Raw genomic sequence first — 16,133 nt, forward strand, 5'->3', positions numbered from 1 at the left:
CAATAATGTTTCTCTTGAATGACAAAAGGAAGTGTGTGAGAGGAATTGTTAGGCAACGTAGCTTGTTACTACAGGTGGTAAACCTCAGGGAGGGCAAGGAGCAGGCTAATGTCTGTAGAGGCTAGATTGCACTCTTGTTTCCAGACATTTCTGCTCTGGGTCACATTGAGGGCCCAGCAGAGGGGAACTTTGTACTGTGGCTTGAACTCAGCCTATTCTGCTGACAACTTTTAGCTCTGAGGTTACTACTGGCTCTGGGCCCTTAGCAGATAGGTAATTCATCTGGCATTTTGACTCCCTTATGAAAACTGTAGACCTGTGCCTCTTTGACCTGAACATTGAACCTGGGATCAGGTTTTGCTTGGAAGTGCTGCTGGTAAACACTCTTTTGATGACTCACACATCTCTGAGGTGACTGCTCTCCAGTTAGGCAGTCAGTCAGTCACTTTCAGGGATGTCTTAAAGTGGAGGCTGGGGCTGCTGATGAGTTAATGGGAGAAGGAACCTAAAATAATGATGTAAGTTTTTGACAATTGTAGACATCTGGGGCTCTGCCAGCCCTGATGCAGTGGTTTTAAATATCCTCATTCATGGAATTACAAGTGTGATGCAGATGGATATTAGGAAAATGTTCTTCACTGAGAGGGGCACTGGAACTGGTTCCCCAGGGAAATAGTCACAGCACCAAGCCTGCCAGAGTTCAAGAAGTGTTGGGACAACACTCAGACATAGGGTCTGATTTTTGTGTGGTCCTGTGTAGTGCCAAGTGTTGGACTTAAGGATCCTTGTGGGTCCCTTCCAACTCAGGATAGTTTATCCTGTGAAATGCCAAAATATGAATATTTTAACGATGAAGGAATTCACTTAATTATGAAAGGAATATGTCTAAAAAAGTTCTTTCATGGCACTGTTGAGCAGGGTTGGGAAATGTGTGTTGCCTTTTAAAGTGAATGATGTCATTTTCATTTCTTTATGTGGAACCATTTGTGTGAGTTTTCTTTCCTTTATTTTTTATGTTTTTTGTTCATTTTTAAGTTTAATAGTTATGTTGATACCAGATGCCAGCTGTCTACCAATTCAGAACAGCAGGCTGCTGGTGAAAGACAGTCTCTTTAGAATAGAGGATAAAGAATAACAATCTGATTTTGTTCAAGGGATATCTACACATTGGACAGGGTTAGAAAAGTTCCTGTATTAGCAAAGTGCTCCTACACTGACCAAGGGTAAGAAGAGATATCATCTCTCATGATAGGCAAAATTCTTCTGCTATTTGATAGCTTTCTTTAATCTGTAGTGCAATTGGGATCATGACAAAACTAAACTGTCATTGAAATTGTGAGTGGAAGAGTAGTGATTGGATTTTGTGCTTTCTGGAAAAAATAGATAATAAATAAGAAGAATCCTTTTTCTTTCCCTCCCCTTTCATTTCCCTTCTGTGGAGTTGGCGATGGGAGCATATTTTTTAAAGCATGATTTTGGAGATCTGACTTCTGGTGTTTCATACCATGGGGATATCAGGGAAATAATGTTGCTGCTTTCCAGCATGTGGCTGACAATTTTCTACTACCTTGATCCTTGTTTTCTGTGTGTGCATGGTAAAAAACACTTATCTCCATATGCTTTTTGGTGTTCTGGGAGGAGGCATCAGTTGATGTCACACATTTATTTTCATCATTGCTGGCCAAGGCTTGGTTCAGTTTATGTTAGATTCTTTGCAAGGAGTCCCTGACTTGCAGATGGACATTCTGATGATTTTATAAGTATCAAGTATTAAACTATTGCTGTTATAGTGAGAACCTCCTTTGTTCCTACAGATAAAATACAGAATTTAAATTATAAGGGTTTTCTTGTTTGTCTCTGAGGTGTTGGACTTCTCAGAGACCAAATTTATAATCTGAAATAGAAAAGCAAAATAGGAGTGAAAAATAAAAGTGTTTTGAATCTAAATGACTTCACCTTTCATGAAGGTAAGTTGTTGATAGAGACAGAATTGATCAATTAAACTTTGCATTTAAATGTCAACTTTTGTCCTTTAAAAATAAAAAGATCTTGTCATCAACTGATCTGAAAAGATTATGGTATAAACACAACTCAAATAGAAAGAAAGCATAAGATGGCTGACTGAAGTTATTAGGGAGTCAAAGAGCTTTCAATAACAGGAGGCACTGAAAAGATTATACGTGCTTTGATTAATGTAGGACAAATGACATGGGATGTAACAGAGGATTACAAAATAATGAATTGTGTGATAAGGGCAAATGCCAGAATGGGACAAATAATTAAGCTGGAAGGCTGACAGCAAATGAGAAGAAGATTTTTTTTTAACATAATGCCTACCTATGGAACTCGATGCTGGAAGATATTGAGGTTAAAGTCTCAGCAGAATTCAAGAAGGATTAGCTGCTAATGGAGATGGAACGATGTATTTGCCCCAGTAGAAGATGAGTTAAAACCCCCATAATTAGAAAGGATACAGATTTTTATATTAAGGGGTCAAAGGGCATAATCAAAATGTTTCAAAGATCTGGTACTCTCTGCTGCCTGGCAGAATAGGCTCATCTGCTTGGGTGTGTGCTATTTTTTTGCCTCGCAAATCTTCTGTGTTCTCCCACCTGCTAGTGGAAGTATTGGTAAGGTAGTTTTGAGACTCTTTCTTTAAATGTCCAATATAGTTGCTATATTCAAAGTCAGCTGTTAATGTCTTGCTTTCTGTCTGGATTATAGGTTCTATGTTGTATGGGTTGACTTGATCTTGGTACATGCACTGCAAAGCCCCAGAAAGTTCAAACTACTAGGGCTTCTCAGAAACAAGCAGTAAACAGCCTTTCCAGGTTTCAGTTCTTAAAGGTGAAAATAGCAATGGTGAATTGCATACTAACATAGTCTTTAGAGGACTAAATCTTTAGTTTAGCATAGTTCGTGATGTTGTTTATAAAGTGAAGACAAAACTCTAGAAGACCCTTGTGCTAGTACACGTTTCAATTTAGAAGCTTAAATGTAGGTAGCTGTATTTCTGTTTTTAATAAAGTTATGTTTTTCCTGTAACTTTGGAATCTCAGGCATTCTTTCTGCTCAGTCTGAGGGACAGCTGGTATGAAGGTGTGATATAATCACAATTTCTTAGCTTTGGGACCCCACATTGCACTTTGACCCTCATCTCCCATGTCTCCTCTGCATCAGCATGTCATGTTATCATCTGCAGCTGATCGTGGTGGGTTAAGGTCCCTGACATGGTCTACAACTAATTCCTTTGTACAATTTTGAGACAGAATGTCATGCTGTCATGGTTTTTAATGGAAACATCATGGACTGTACCACAGAATATTTGATGCAGTGGGAAGTCTTATAACAAGGTCTTATTTTCTTGATTGTCCATGCAGAGGGGACACCATGTTAGAAGGATAAACTGTTCTTATAGGTATATAAACAAGATAAGTATTAGTTTAGACAACTCAAAGAGAGTTTACCTCTTTGACTTGGGTAGGCAAGGAGAGTTACTGTGTTGCTGATAAGGCTGGTATTTTGACTTGCTGGAGTTTATAAGCTCTTTGTTGCGAAGCCAGGGGCATGGGAGTCCAGAGAACTCCAAGTTTTTGTTTTTCAGGTGATATTTATTTCAGCTATGATTATTTGAACATTCTCTTCTCTTTAAGATTATTCCAAAATGAACTGTGTATTTTTTCTAAGCTGAGCTTTCATCTGTATATGACTTCTTATGCCAGAGTCACAAACTACTCTTTCCAAATCTTGTTACATGTCTCCCTCTCATGGTCTTCTAGGATTTGGAGCAGTGACTTGAACTGCTGACTGGGAAGTTATAGTCATTCAGTTTATGCGGAGCAATCTAGCTCTTTTGTCTACCTACTATAATCTAGGTAGTGGTACCTAATCTTCCTGCCTGAGGAAGGAGTGTATAACCGAGGCTTTGGTCAATATCATTCAAAATAAAAGTGTGAATTTAACAACTGTTTTCCTGGAACATTTGATAGCATATACGTTTGTGCATCTCTCTACAAGGCTCCACATTTTTCTGAAGTCATGCAACAAGATTACTAAAGCTCATGATTTCTAAAAGTATTTAATTCCAGAATGGTGCAATGGTTAGTGAACTAACCTGGGACTGTGTGTGGCCTAGATTCAGTCTGATCCTTTGCCAGTGATTTCCTATTTATCCTCAGCAAACTACTTGATCATCAAATTCCCCATGTTTAAAATGGCTACAGTACCACTACATTAGCCTACATGATGGATTGCATATCATGGTGACTGGAGTTTTTACTTCCCCTCTTCAAAAACTCCTAATGTTTCATGTTTTCAAGTCTGGAATCATGGGAGATCATAAGAGAAGCTTAAGAAACTTTTGTTCAGCCTTTGACATTTATTCCTGTTCTTGCCTGCTATAGTCCCTGTCCCCTTCACTGCATGAGCAAGGTCATCTAGGGGGCTGTTTTGTAAAATAAATCGGGATCTTTTACAAAGGAAAAAGTAAGATTTTTTTTTTTCTTCATATGCTGCTTAAATACACTTGTATCTGTATTATGTCTTTATAAATACATGGTTATAAATATGTGTCTAAACTTGGTCAGCTTTTGTTCTGTTTCGCATCATGGTTCCACAAGGCAGTTGTGTAGAAACAGCTGAAGAGGGCAGAAACAAATAAAAGTGTTCAGGAGCACTGTAGCTGTGTGTAATTGGCACTGAAGTTCTGGTGAGATAAAACTAAAGGCTTAGGAAAAGTACAAATAAAAAATGAAGTTGTTGGGATCTTTGTTATGAGGACAATGGTGTGCTGTTCCCAGAAGAGACCTAGGCAAGTTAGTATCAATAGGAGACCCAGCCTATGTTGTCTGGGCGTTGTTACTAATAACCTTCCTTTCCATTCTTTCTGCTACACCAGTTGTGACATTCACTTTCGTACACTATATCTGAAAGTGGCCTAAATTCTTACCATTCATACTGGACTGAGCTATTCAGATGTCAGAGGCTGATATTTTTTCTTTGTCCCAGGCATTTGTGTTGGGGACTGAGATTACATTTTTGATGTGGAGGCTTTTTTTGGCATCAAAATTCTCTGATTCAGTAATTGAAGAATAATGAAGTGCAGAGCGAGCTTTTGAATGTTTTTCATGCCCTAATTACTCATCAGAGATGAGAGCTGCAGTGAAGCCAAATGTGCTCTTTCCTGTGCTGAGGTCCCATGTCAAGTGGGACAACTGTAACGTTGAATGGCCTTGCAGCAACACCTGCCAATAAAGTCTCGATCAGAGAAAGTTACGTGTTATGGCTAGTCAAAACACAGTTGGAGGAACTGGGTACAGATTTTTCATTGGTTATTTTTTCAGCAAATAAGTAGTTCTGTGTGATTTATTAACTGAGCTTCATAAGCACTGAGTTAGTGTTTCTAGCAGGAGGAAGTGGCATCTAATCTGTAAAGCTGCTCTGGGGCCTTAGATTCAAGTGTCAGAAGGTTACTGAAGCTTGTAGAGTCTCCCTAGCGGCATAGCCATAGGAGAGTCATGTTTTTGCTTTGTACATCAATGGAGGTGAGGCTACTCTGGTTCATTTTGCCCAAGTGCTAGTTACTCAAACTTGGATTTTGAAAGTGGGTATTGGCTACACTTATTTCTTTGGTTGTGCATTCTAAAGTATAAATGGTGATGTAGACCGGTCATGGTTAGCTCTGAATGAAAGGTGCTTTACAAGTAATTTTAGAAAAAGCAAATCTTCTGTAGTATTTGAAGGCAAAAACAGAAAAATTGAAAAATGGTCTACTAATAAAATTTTGAAAAAAAGCATGGGGAAGAATTGTGGTGCTTTTTTTAATGCATTAGTTTTCACAAATGCACTTTTTTTTTTTTTCCCTGAAGATCGAATTCCTTTCTTTCTATTTGATATAAGTGTAACATTTATAACAAACCAAAGAGTAAACATTAAAAAAATGTTTTAGACTACTTGTGCATTCTCATATTATTTTTGACTGGAGAGCTCAGTTTTGTAAATTCTAAAAGTACTTCACAACCAGTAAATAATTTTTCAAACTGAAGAGCCTCTTCAGACTTCTAAAACCATGCTCAGGCATTTGCCTTCTGCTTTGACTGATACTTATACTGCAAGTTCCAGTGTCTCGGGTAGATACCTGGTCATGGCCTGCAAGTTTCTCCCATGTTTTTTTCTGAGACTGGTGGTCCTTACAAACTTCTAAGGGAGCAGTTGTTATTCACATCATAGACATGTACAGAAATGCAGAAATGCCCCACTTTGGTCACTGTAATTTATCTTTTTTTTTTTTTTTTTTTTTTTTTACCTAGGGTGTTTTGTGCGTAACCTTCTCTGCTGCACTGCATGGTGTGGACTACTTAGTCATTATCTTGTAGTCATATTTCTGATGGAGAAGTTTTATGCAGGTAGTTCTGAAATTGCTTTTAAAAAGCAAAGTGAATAAATTTCTTTTGACACAGGCTTGGGCCTGCCTGTTAAAATCCTGTTCTAACAAGAAGCAGAGGAGGTGAGAGAAGGTTATTACATTTATAAATACTATGTATTTCATGCTATGAAGTACTTCATGGTACAAAGATCTCTTCACAGAAAAGGCTTATCAAGAGAAGTACTGCATTGCTTTAGAATGTTGATTCTAATGTTGCAATATAAAAATAATAGAATTTGAAGGTGCTGTTGGGCATAAAAGACTGAAGAAATGTGAGAGGGTCAGTTAAAATTGGGAATAACTTTTTTTTTTACTGGTAGCTGTATTTCTTTTGTAGTGGCCTCCTGAGATGATTTCTTTCTTAAAATAAATAAATAAATAAATAAAATAACCAGCAATTTAAATGTTTTCCCACTTTGCACCAGCAATGTGCTGTTTTTATGGTTGTGACAAAATGACAAATTTGGAAGTTCCAGCTGTGACCTGAAGTTTTTCTCTCCCTCCACTCCAAGCACTTGCACACATAGGCACCACCACATTTGCACACTCCTGCCCACTTTGTTTCAGAGCTCTACCAGATATGTTGTGTTACTATCCAGAAAAGTAATGTGGCATTTGGGTCAGAGCTTCTAGTTCACAGTCTACATGCAATGTAGGATGATTTATTAGCATACACAAGAATAATCTCTGACTTACTAGTTAAACAGACTGTAAATAGCTGCAGGTTCAGATATCCTTGCATTTCAAGTCTTGAGAATTGATTGATCATCCTTTAAGAGACAGCAGCTCTGCTTTTCTTATTACGGTTAATTATATCATAGGTGATGGCATTGTGCTATGTGCACATATAGATATGTGCCTATTCAGTGTATGTCAGCTGCTAGTCTGTACCAGTTCCTCGTCCCGTGACATTTAAGCCAGAAAAAAATGCAAGTACGTGCAGTCACTGTTAATTTTGCGAGCAGGGAGAGGCTAGGTCTCGTCTATCTAATCCATACTTTTAGCAGAATTTTATTGCATAAAATGAGTATCATTACCTCACAGTTCAAGCTCATAAACAGCTAAACAGTACTTGACATTTAAAGAGATTTTCTGTTGTGCAGTTGTATAGTCAAGAGTAATTCTAAATCCTCTTAAAGGTACTGTGTCATGGAGGTGTGCCCTAGGGGAGAAGGCTTCTTCTAACTGGTCAGATGGGAAGCAGAGAGGAGGGGCAAGCAAGAGGGTGGATTTATTACTTGATAGTTAGGTCAGGGATTTCTGTGGGAAATGCCCAGTGGTTGCAGCTGCTGATGATTTCACATCAACAGCAGTGAAACACAGAGCGTGCTGTTACAGCTGATTACTGAATGAGATACTGCAAACGGGTGGCAAAAAAAAAAAAAAAAAAAAAAAGACAGCGTGTGTGAAACGGTCAGAGAGACACAGAGAAGGAAGCTGAGAGCAAGAAAAGTGATCAGGCTACAGGAAAGTCGCCCAGGTGTACTGCAGAAGCTTTTTGGAAATGGATGCAAGGACCATCTGCTGCCTATAGATTAGAGGGCTGTAGACTAAGGGCAGAGAGAAGGAGCTTATGGCTTTTCTGAATAAAAATTGAAGTTCTGCATAACTGATTCATCAAGATAAATCATGAGTATGCTCCTGCATGGGATGTTAATATATAAATCCATGGTACAGATAGAGTACAGTCTGCATTGCTATAAAAAATAGATAAAAACAACAACAATGCAGTGAATAAATTCTGCAGTGATTATCTGATTTACGTATGAAGAAAAAAAGAAGCAAAATACAGACAGCCCTTATTGTACTGTGCGTTTGCAAGGCACTGCGTTTAATGTTGAGAGATGCTATACATTAAATCTGACAACTGTGGAAAGAGAGATCATGGAGAAGTCAAGTAGCGAGGATTCTTCAATTCACCGGAGTCCATCTTTGGATAGCAAAGATTCAGATTTTGCTAAGCCTTCCGCCTCAGGGAGGCAATTTGGTCGAGGTTTTACTGCTGGAGCTTTCTATGGTACAGCTGGATCACGCACACAGAACCACGCCGGGGTTGGAACTGGGACCGGTGTTGGAACTGGGACTGGCATAAAAAGTGACAAATACAGTGCACCCAAAGGCAGCAAATATGTGGTCTTTTATCTGGATCTGTCCTTTGTTTTCCTTTTAGAATTTAAGAAGTGCAACATGGCAAGAGGCTGCCTGTGTTGTTTGAAATATATGATGTTCCTTTTCAATTTGATATTTTGGGTGAGTACTGCCTTTTCAGTTGCCTTCATTTATTAGTGTATCCTGTACTGCTGCATTATGTGAATAGTGCATCTGTGAAGTACTACAGTAAGTCACCCCCCCATGTTTCCCTCCCCTCCCCCTCCACCTGCATAGAATATTTTCCGTGTTAAACCTGTGCCTAATGGGAAAATGCACAAGCTTTCTATATCTTTATTATCACCTGATTACTGTGGTTTAACTACTAATTCTTGAAACTCAGTATTCTAATATATGTTTTGAACTGTATTATTTAGGAAAGGGCAAAATTGTTGTCCTTTAGGAAGAGCAGAATTATTGTAGCATTAAAATCCTGTGGTTAGAAGGATTTTTGCATTCTTTTGTAATACCTCATATTTTATTAAGCTGTAGGTTAGTTTAATTTAGAAGTATATTCTCATTGCTGCCATAAATCTCATTTATTTTATATAAACTTCATTTGACAAATGGCTTTTTCATTTGAACGAAGTTCTGTTCCATTTGTCCAATTAAAAACAGTAAATTACATATGTTCTAACCTATTATGGTATCAGCATAAATGCGAAATTACTGGAATGATGAATTAGTCCGGATTCAGTTTCAGCTACATTTGTCCATGTTGATGTGTGAAGTTGGAGACTTGCATTTGCTTCTCAGGGGTCTAAATTCTTCCCTCTGCCAAGACACATGAAGAGTTGTAACAATGCCTCGGCAAGCAAATTAAAAGCATAGTGCCTACTTTGAGCAAAACAGTGTCACATACAAGGGAGGGAGGAAAAGTTCAAGTCAACTGGCAGCTAGGCATCCTTAAGTGAACAGTACTTTTGAGGAAATCACAGGCTAATTGAAATACTGTGTATGCATGAACAGAGCTCAATATGAAGTAGTTTGCTTTGTTTAAAATCAAAGCACACTGCTTTCCTGGTGGTTGCAACTTCTGGACAAATGAACAAAATCATTCATGGCTGTGATCCAGAAATATACAACATGCCTCATACATAAACGAATACACCTCTTTCTGGATTTATTTTGGAAGAATTACCACTAACAGTCCAGATACCTATCTCTGATGTAGGGCTCATCAGTGTACGAATGGATGTCTTACTAGGAGTTTCTCTGTTTATCTTGACCCAGTTACTGAAATAACATTGAGAGAAAGTATTAATGGGAGATTTAGTATAGTGTTGAACCACCTAAACAACAGTGATCTTTTAGCAGTAATAGATTAAAATGTTTCAGTCACTGAAGTTGTGGGAATCTTACTTAAACAGGAAGATAGGAATGGTACATGAAGAACATTTGATCAAAATGTTCTAATAATTGTTTTTGTTTTTTATTTTATGTATACAAACCCTACCAGAATGTTGCCTTAACTATTCCTGGAATAAATCATTTCTATTTGACTCAAAGGTTTTATTACTTTGACACCTTAGAAGTATGTGTATTTATATATGTATATACTTATTTTCATGTGCTATATGTTGCCATTATTTTTTATAGCTCTTCTGATACCATTGTTCATGTCCTCTTAACCGTCACCTTTTTTTTTTCTTTTTCTTTTATCTTCTTACCAAGCAGCAACATTGGCTGGGTATAAGACCCTCTGTGCACATTTTTCCATTTCTTGACCTTGCAAACAGTATTTTAGACCTCTTCTGTGTGCTCATCTATGACTATTCAGTTTCTGCTGGACTTTGTACAAATACATTGATTCTTGACTAAGTCTAACCTACTATCTGAAATAGTCTAGAACCCTGCACTTGCTTAACTCTTACCTCTGAATCCCCTTTGCCCCTTCCCCTATATGTCTTTTCTAATTAGGCTTATACTGCTTTTATTTCAGTTATTAAACTTAGTCACATCTCTCTCTGATCTAATATATATATATGTATATATTTATGAGGCAGGCTAAACAGAATGAATATGGTGCTTTAATGACAATTACAGAAAAATGCTAAAATGCAAGATGTCAGGTAGTTTACAGCAGAAATGAGATCCATTGTCCTGATTCAGAAGTCCCCCGTTCTTGACTCTATCTGACTTAAATTCAGTTTTGCTAGCCAGTCTTGACAATTCTGTGCATTCTTCCAGAGGACTGCAGTCTTGCTAGATTCTTATTCTCTATAACCAGGCTATGCTATTGTCCTGTGTCTTGAGCCATTTGAATAAATAAAATTATCTTCTCTTTTGATTCATGGCAATGTGAGCTAGAATGAATCATGCTATTGGCAGATGTTCTTGTAGTTTGACATCCCTGGCTTTGCACCTGGAACCTATGCTTGTCCTACTATGGCTGTCTGACAGGTCTTGGTTGTTTGGCTCTACATGCACTCCTTGCTGACACTGAAATTGTCAGTGCCTCCTGCTAGACCAGCCCTGTCCTTCCCTCACAGCTCTGCCACTGCCCCCAACTCCCTGTACTGGAACACTCCATGTTATTTCAGTCCTGTCTTTCCTCTCAACTTTTTTTTTCCCCCATTGACAGGTTTGCTTGTTCTCATCTATCTGTCCTGGCTTTCAGCACACTGGGCTATTAAGTACAGAATGTGTCTCCAAGCATCACTGTCAGGGCTGTGTTTGAGACTGTAGCATCCTGCTGCAGTTTGAACCTTGCTTCCTTCTGAATTTCTTTTAAGAAATTCAAGTCCAAAACCATGAAGTTGTGTCTGCTCTTGAGCAGTGGCTTTCATCTTTTCTGATGCAAGGTGATTTTTTTATATATATATATGTGTATATAAAAGAAGAGTCCTGTTTGAGCATGAAATCTCTCTGAACTTCATATTTAAAACCAAGTAAGACTCCTGTTCTTAGAGGTGAAGAGACCATTTCCACACATTTATCTTCTGACAAAGTCAAGAATTGTATTTTTCATACAGAAACTGATTTAGGCAACTGGAAACATAGGTGGAAAAACTGTGTTTCAAGGAATTTTTATAGACACAGTCTAGCAGCTGTGTGGTGAATGAAGCAGTTAATGGGCCATCCAGTCTGCTTGTAACAAAGCTATGTTGTTCTGAATCTGTAGTAGCAGAAGGCTTGGCTGTGGGAAGTGATGTTTTTCTCCAGTAAAAAGGTGGTTCTTCAATACTTATATACTTCAATACTTTTAGGGTCCCAGAATGCTGGTCACTATTAGCTTGAACAATTCCCAGTGTTGGCTCAAAGAAGGATGCTCTTCTGTTGAAGAAGAGGAATCTTTGTTCATTATTTGCTTCTTGGCACAGAGAAAAGGACATAATCTGTCCCTCATGCAGCACTGAGCTGTGCTACACCTTCAGTCTGGCAACCAGCTCATACATATTTGAAGACCAATTATATATGTATGTGTATATACATATACTGTATGCACATTGTTTTATATATACACTATTTTGTATATGTTATTTTTTATATGTACCTATATATGTATATGTATGTATATGCCTGAAGGTGATGGAGAAGCACAGTGGTTAGTGGATTGTCTTTATCTTCATATAACAAACATACTGCCACTGTGATAACTATGACAAAGAGGTGGTGCATTGTTTCTGCCAGACAGGAATTAAGTGTTGGTAAATTAGATTCATGACAATAAAATACAGGTTTTGAAAACTCCTAGCAGATGTATGAGTTAATGTGGAAGGACTGCATGTGAGTTCCATGAGGCAATTTGATCTAAGTGTGGCCCAGCAGTAAGTCGAAACAGAAGGTGTTTCTCCACCGTATCACTGAGGGCTTCAGGTGTTTCTCTGTGGCCCTCTGATTCTTAGCAGTTGTTCATGGCCATCTGGCATTGCTTTCTTTTAGAGATTAGGGAAGTCTGAGCTGAGGGTTAAGGAAGCTTATAGTATTTAAATGTGTGGCTAGGATGATGATTTACACCGAATTTATCCTAAGTGCATAATATGTTTTGCATATGATGGACGGGGCAACTAAAAAGTTGGTTGATTTAATTTGCCTTCAGAATATTTATGTGCAAACACATGGAGATTGCAAAGCAGCCAATATAGCACTGCAGAAGAAATCAAATATTGATTTTTGCCTCCACAGATTGCAGCTTAGTTTTCAAGAAAGGTAATCACCAAATGTAAAGATTAGGGTACAAGTATTTAATGGGTACATTTCACTTCATTATTATTTTTTTTTAATTAGAAAAAAGATTTACAAGATTTTTTTTTTCCACATACTATACCAGAAAATCTTATTGCCTGTAAAATGTGAATTTTATAATCCAAAAATTTTGAAAAGAAATTTTATTCATGAAATGAGAATTTCATAATGAGAATTAAAAGGTAAAGTTTATAGTGACAGGAATAAATTACTAAAACTTCAGCAGAGAACTTTACAAGTAGACAGTCTTCCAAAGTATAATTTGTTCTATTAAATTAAGGTTATGACTCCACATACAGTGAAACATTCATAATACACATCTTGTTAGATTTCAACGTTGCTTTCATTTTAATATAAAACACATTTTATTAGGGGTAACATCTAGCAAGATGATTAAATTTCTCATCTTCTGTATTTCAATGGGTAGGAAGGCTAAGTATAGTCAGGAAGGAAGATTCTTAATGTGGCTTCTTCTATAAGTTGTTTATACCTAAACTACTATAAATTCTCATAGGAGTAGTACCTGTTAATTAATAGTGTAATTATGAGCAGAAGTTAACATTTATCTAAGTTAAATGGAGTCAAATTTCCAAATCCAGATATTTATCATGCAGTTTTGAAATAAATTTTTTAGTAGTTTGTGAACATTTTCTTTTTGCTAAAACATGGCTAGAAGAGAAAAATGTGCTTTGGAAAGCTGCTGGTCCAGAAATATCAGTGAAAAGTCAAATATAGCAAATTTTTCATTGATGGTGTTATGAAAATTATACTGCATTGATAATTTGCCTTATTTAATCTTATAGCAGGAGTGATTCATATATTTTCTTATAGATGAAAAATAATGTTGTATGATTATCAGTGAGCATAAAGTAGCACAGCAGCCATGAAAGTCACTTTTTATTAAGTCTCAGACCAAATTAAAACAAAGGGAGGGTGTTCCTTCTCTGGGTGAGGCTGGTGTCAGAAGTATTGATACTGTAGAGCAGCTAAAAATTTTAGAATGGCTTATATAGGGTAATCCATTCTTAAATGTGTATCTGTCCCTATCTGGAATAACTACTATAGCACACTAGTCTGAAGTACAAAGCTTTAATGCTCATCTGAGCCTGCTGGTCAAACAGATAAATCTTGTGAGCAGACTTTGTCCCTATGCATAACCGAAAGTTAATCGCTGAGGTTTAAGAGAGGCACGGCAGAGGGTTTGTTCCTGAAATGAGAACAAAATTGCACATTACAGACTGCTTAGAATGCAAAGCATTTTGAAATTCTCTCATTTGTTGTCTTGCCCTGAATGCATTATCTGATAGCACCCATTTTATGACACAGGGAATAATGACAAGGAGAGACAGTGAGTGACCCCAAGATGCTTTTTCTCTTGACATAATAACGATATTTACTTCTGCCATATTTTTACTGTGATGACATAGGACAGCAGTGAGGTGACAGTTGTACAATTCCATGAGAGTAAGTAATAAAAATAATAATTTAAAAAGTTATTGAGGGCAATACAGTGAAATCTGGAAAAGCAATGGTCTTAATTTTCTAAAGGCTAATATGTTCAGTCACATTAGCAGGAAGAACTCAGTTTTTAATAGGGATTTGAGAAGCTGTGAAAAGAGTCCAGCATTTAGTTTGTTTCCCCTCCAGATGGTATACCACTCTTTAGTTTGCCTATGTAAACATGCACATCAGTGTTGGAGTACAATTAGACAAATGTTTTTGCATGTCAGCATTTTGGCTGAGAGAAGAAAATGCAGTATGTAGTTCAAATGCTGTGGTGTCCTAATGAATATGGTGTAAATAAACTCCATTAAAAAAAACTGTAATGTGACATTATAGCTTAATAAACTTGATTTGAGGCCTGAGACTATTTTTATTTTTATTTTAAAATAGCAAGGATTGCTTCAGAGCTGATTTAGACTGGTTAATCCAGGTGGTGGGGGCCCCATAACTGTTTTTAGGGGAGTGAGTCTAAGCAGTTGAAACTTGACAAGGGAGACATCCGATATGGCACTTTTCATGGTGTTCCTCTCACTTACTGCTCTTTACTAACACCATATTTAATCAGCTGGTGTTTTTTTTTTTTTTTTTAATAATTAATTTTGTTTTCCTTCAATGCAGAGGTGTTTACTCCAGATGTAGGTAGGTGTGAGGGCCATTTGTATCTGTTATTTTGGGTAAATGATAAGTTGATTCATAACTCAAAAAGCAGATGTTTTATACATCAGTTATAATATAGCCTGCTGTATATAGTTTCCTCATTTGTATATGCAGAGAGTCATTGAAAGTGAGAAGCAGAATAAGAATTTGAAACTAGAAAGCATGTGACAACCCCCAGCCTTCCTGAGGGTTAAACCTCTTGAAGAATATTCAAGTTCTATTCCTTATATCCTCCGGCTGTGTGACCTTAAGCAAATCTCTTCAGCTCTGTGTCTCAAGTCACCAATTTTTAAAAATAATCAAAATACCAACTTTTATAAGGCTATGGTTGTAATCATGGTGTAGAATTATTGTTAGCTTTGTTATTTTAGCTTAATAACTGCAATGTATCTTACTTACCTCTGGACTCACAGGGTCCTGTAGAACATATCGGTAAGCTGCTTGATTTGGCCTTTGTTAGCATGCTCCCTTTATGTCTCTTTGTGCTGCCTTCCTGGTAAGTATGTCCGCAAAAAGCTGAGCCAAAGGGGTATAATCTTCCTCACGCATGTAGAGTAGGATAAGCTTGTAACTCCATTGTCTGGCTGTCTGAGAGGGCATCTGATTTGCTTATTTAAATGTTGCTGATGAAGAACAGAACCTGAGTAGAAAAGATGAGGGAATGTAGTTCAGTTTTTTGAAAGTAATGTTCACTTAATTGGGGATTTGCTGTACATAAAGTTAAGACATTCCAAGGGGGCAGCCAAGTTGTTGCAGATAATTTGGTATAGTATACTTAGTAGTTCCTCTGCGTTCATACTACATCACTGGTAAGGTTACCCAACCTTTCAGCATCTCACTGGAATTTGGAATTAAAGGAGGAACTCTGATGAATATTTTGGACTCTGTTTTAAATACCTTGAATGTATAAATAAATTACACCTTCCAAGAAAAGTAAAGGGACCTAATATGGTGGAGGTATGTTGAACAGTGAATATTTGCTGAGCTTTTTGGGGTGATAACATAAAATGTAATCATTTTAATATCAATTTAGAGAAAAGGCTGCGGACAGTGAACCCAAAGCAATTTCAGAACTTTCTGAAACAAATCAGATCTAATTCTATTCAGATCTATTCAGCTCAGTCACTTGCTGCTTAGGAGCAACTTAAATTGCTGCATGTATTCAGCAGACATAGCTAAACTTCCAAGTGTTTGGAAATTTGGGGTGATTGTT

At 37.3% G+C, this 16,133-nt stretch overlaps 1 protein-coding gene across 2 annotated transcripts in view; it reads left to right on the forward strand.

Annotated features, from left to right (window-relative positions):
* TSPAN9 (tetraspanin 9) overlaps positions 1 to 16,133 on the forward strand; it is a 170,727-nt gene that overhangs the window by 68,551 nt on the left and 86,043 nt on the right. The window contains exon 2 of one of the 2 annotated variants that reach the window (XM_027449837.3): positions 8,595 to 8,674. In XM_027449837.3, coding sequence (XP_027305638.2) covers positions 8,612 to 8,674 — 63 coding nt within the window. In that variant the 5' untranslated portion in view covers positions 8,595 to 8,611. Of the gene's footprint in view, positions 1 to 7,663; positions 8,675 to 16,133 lie in introns of those variants that run through there. The other variant, XM_072043110.1, reaches the window with a different exon arrangement.

Source organism: Anas platyrhynchos, chromosome 1 (assembly GCF_047663525.1).
Source record: "Anas platyrhynchos isolate ZD024472 breed Pekin duck chromosome 1, IASCAAS_PekinDuck_T2T, whole genome shotgun sequence".
Taxonomy (NCBI): Eukaryota; Metazoa; Chordata; class Aves; order Anseriformes; family Anatidae; genus Anas; species Anas platyrhynchos.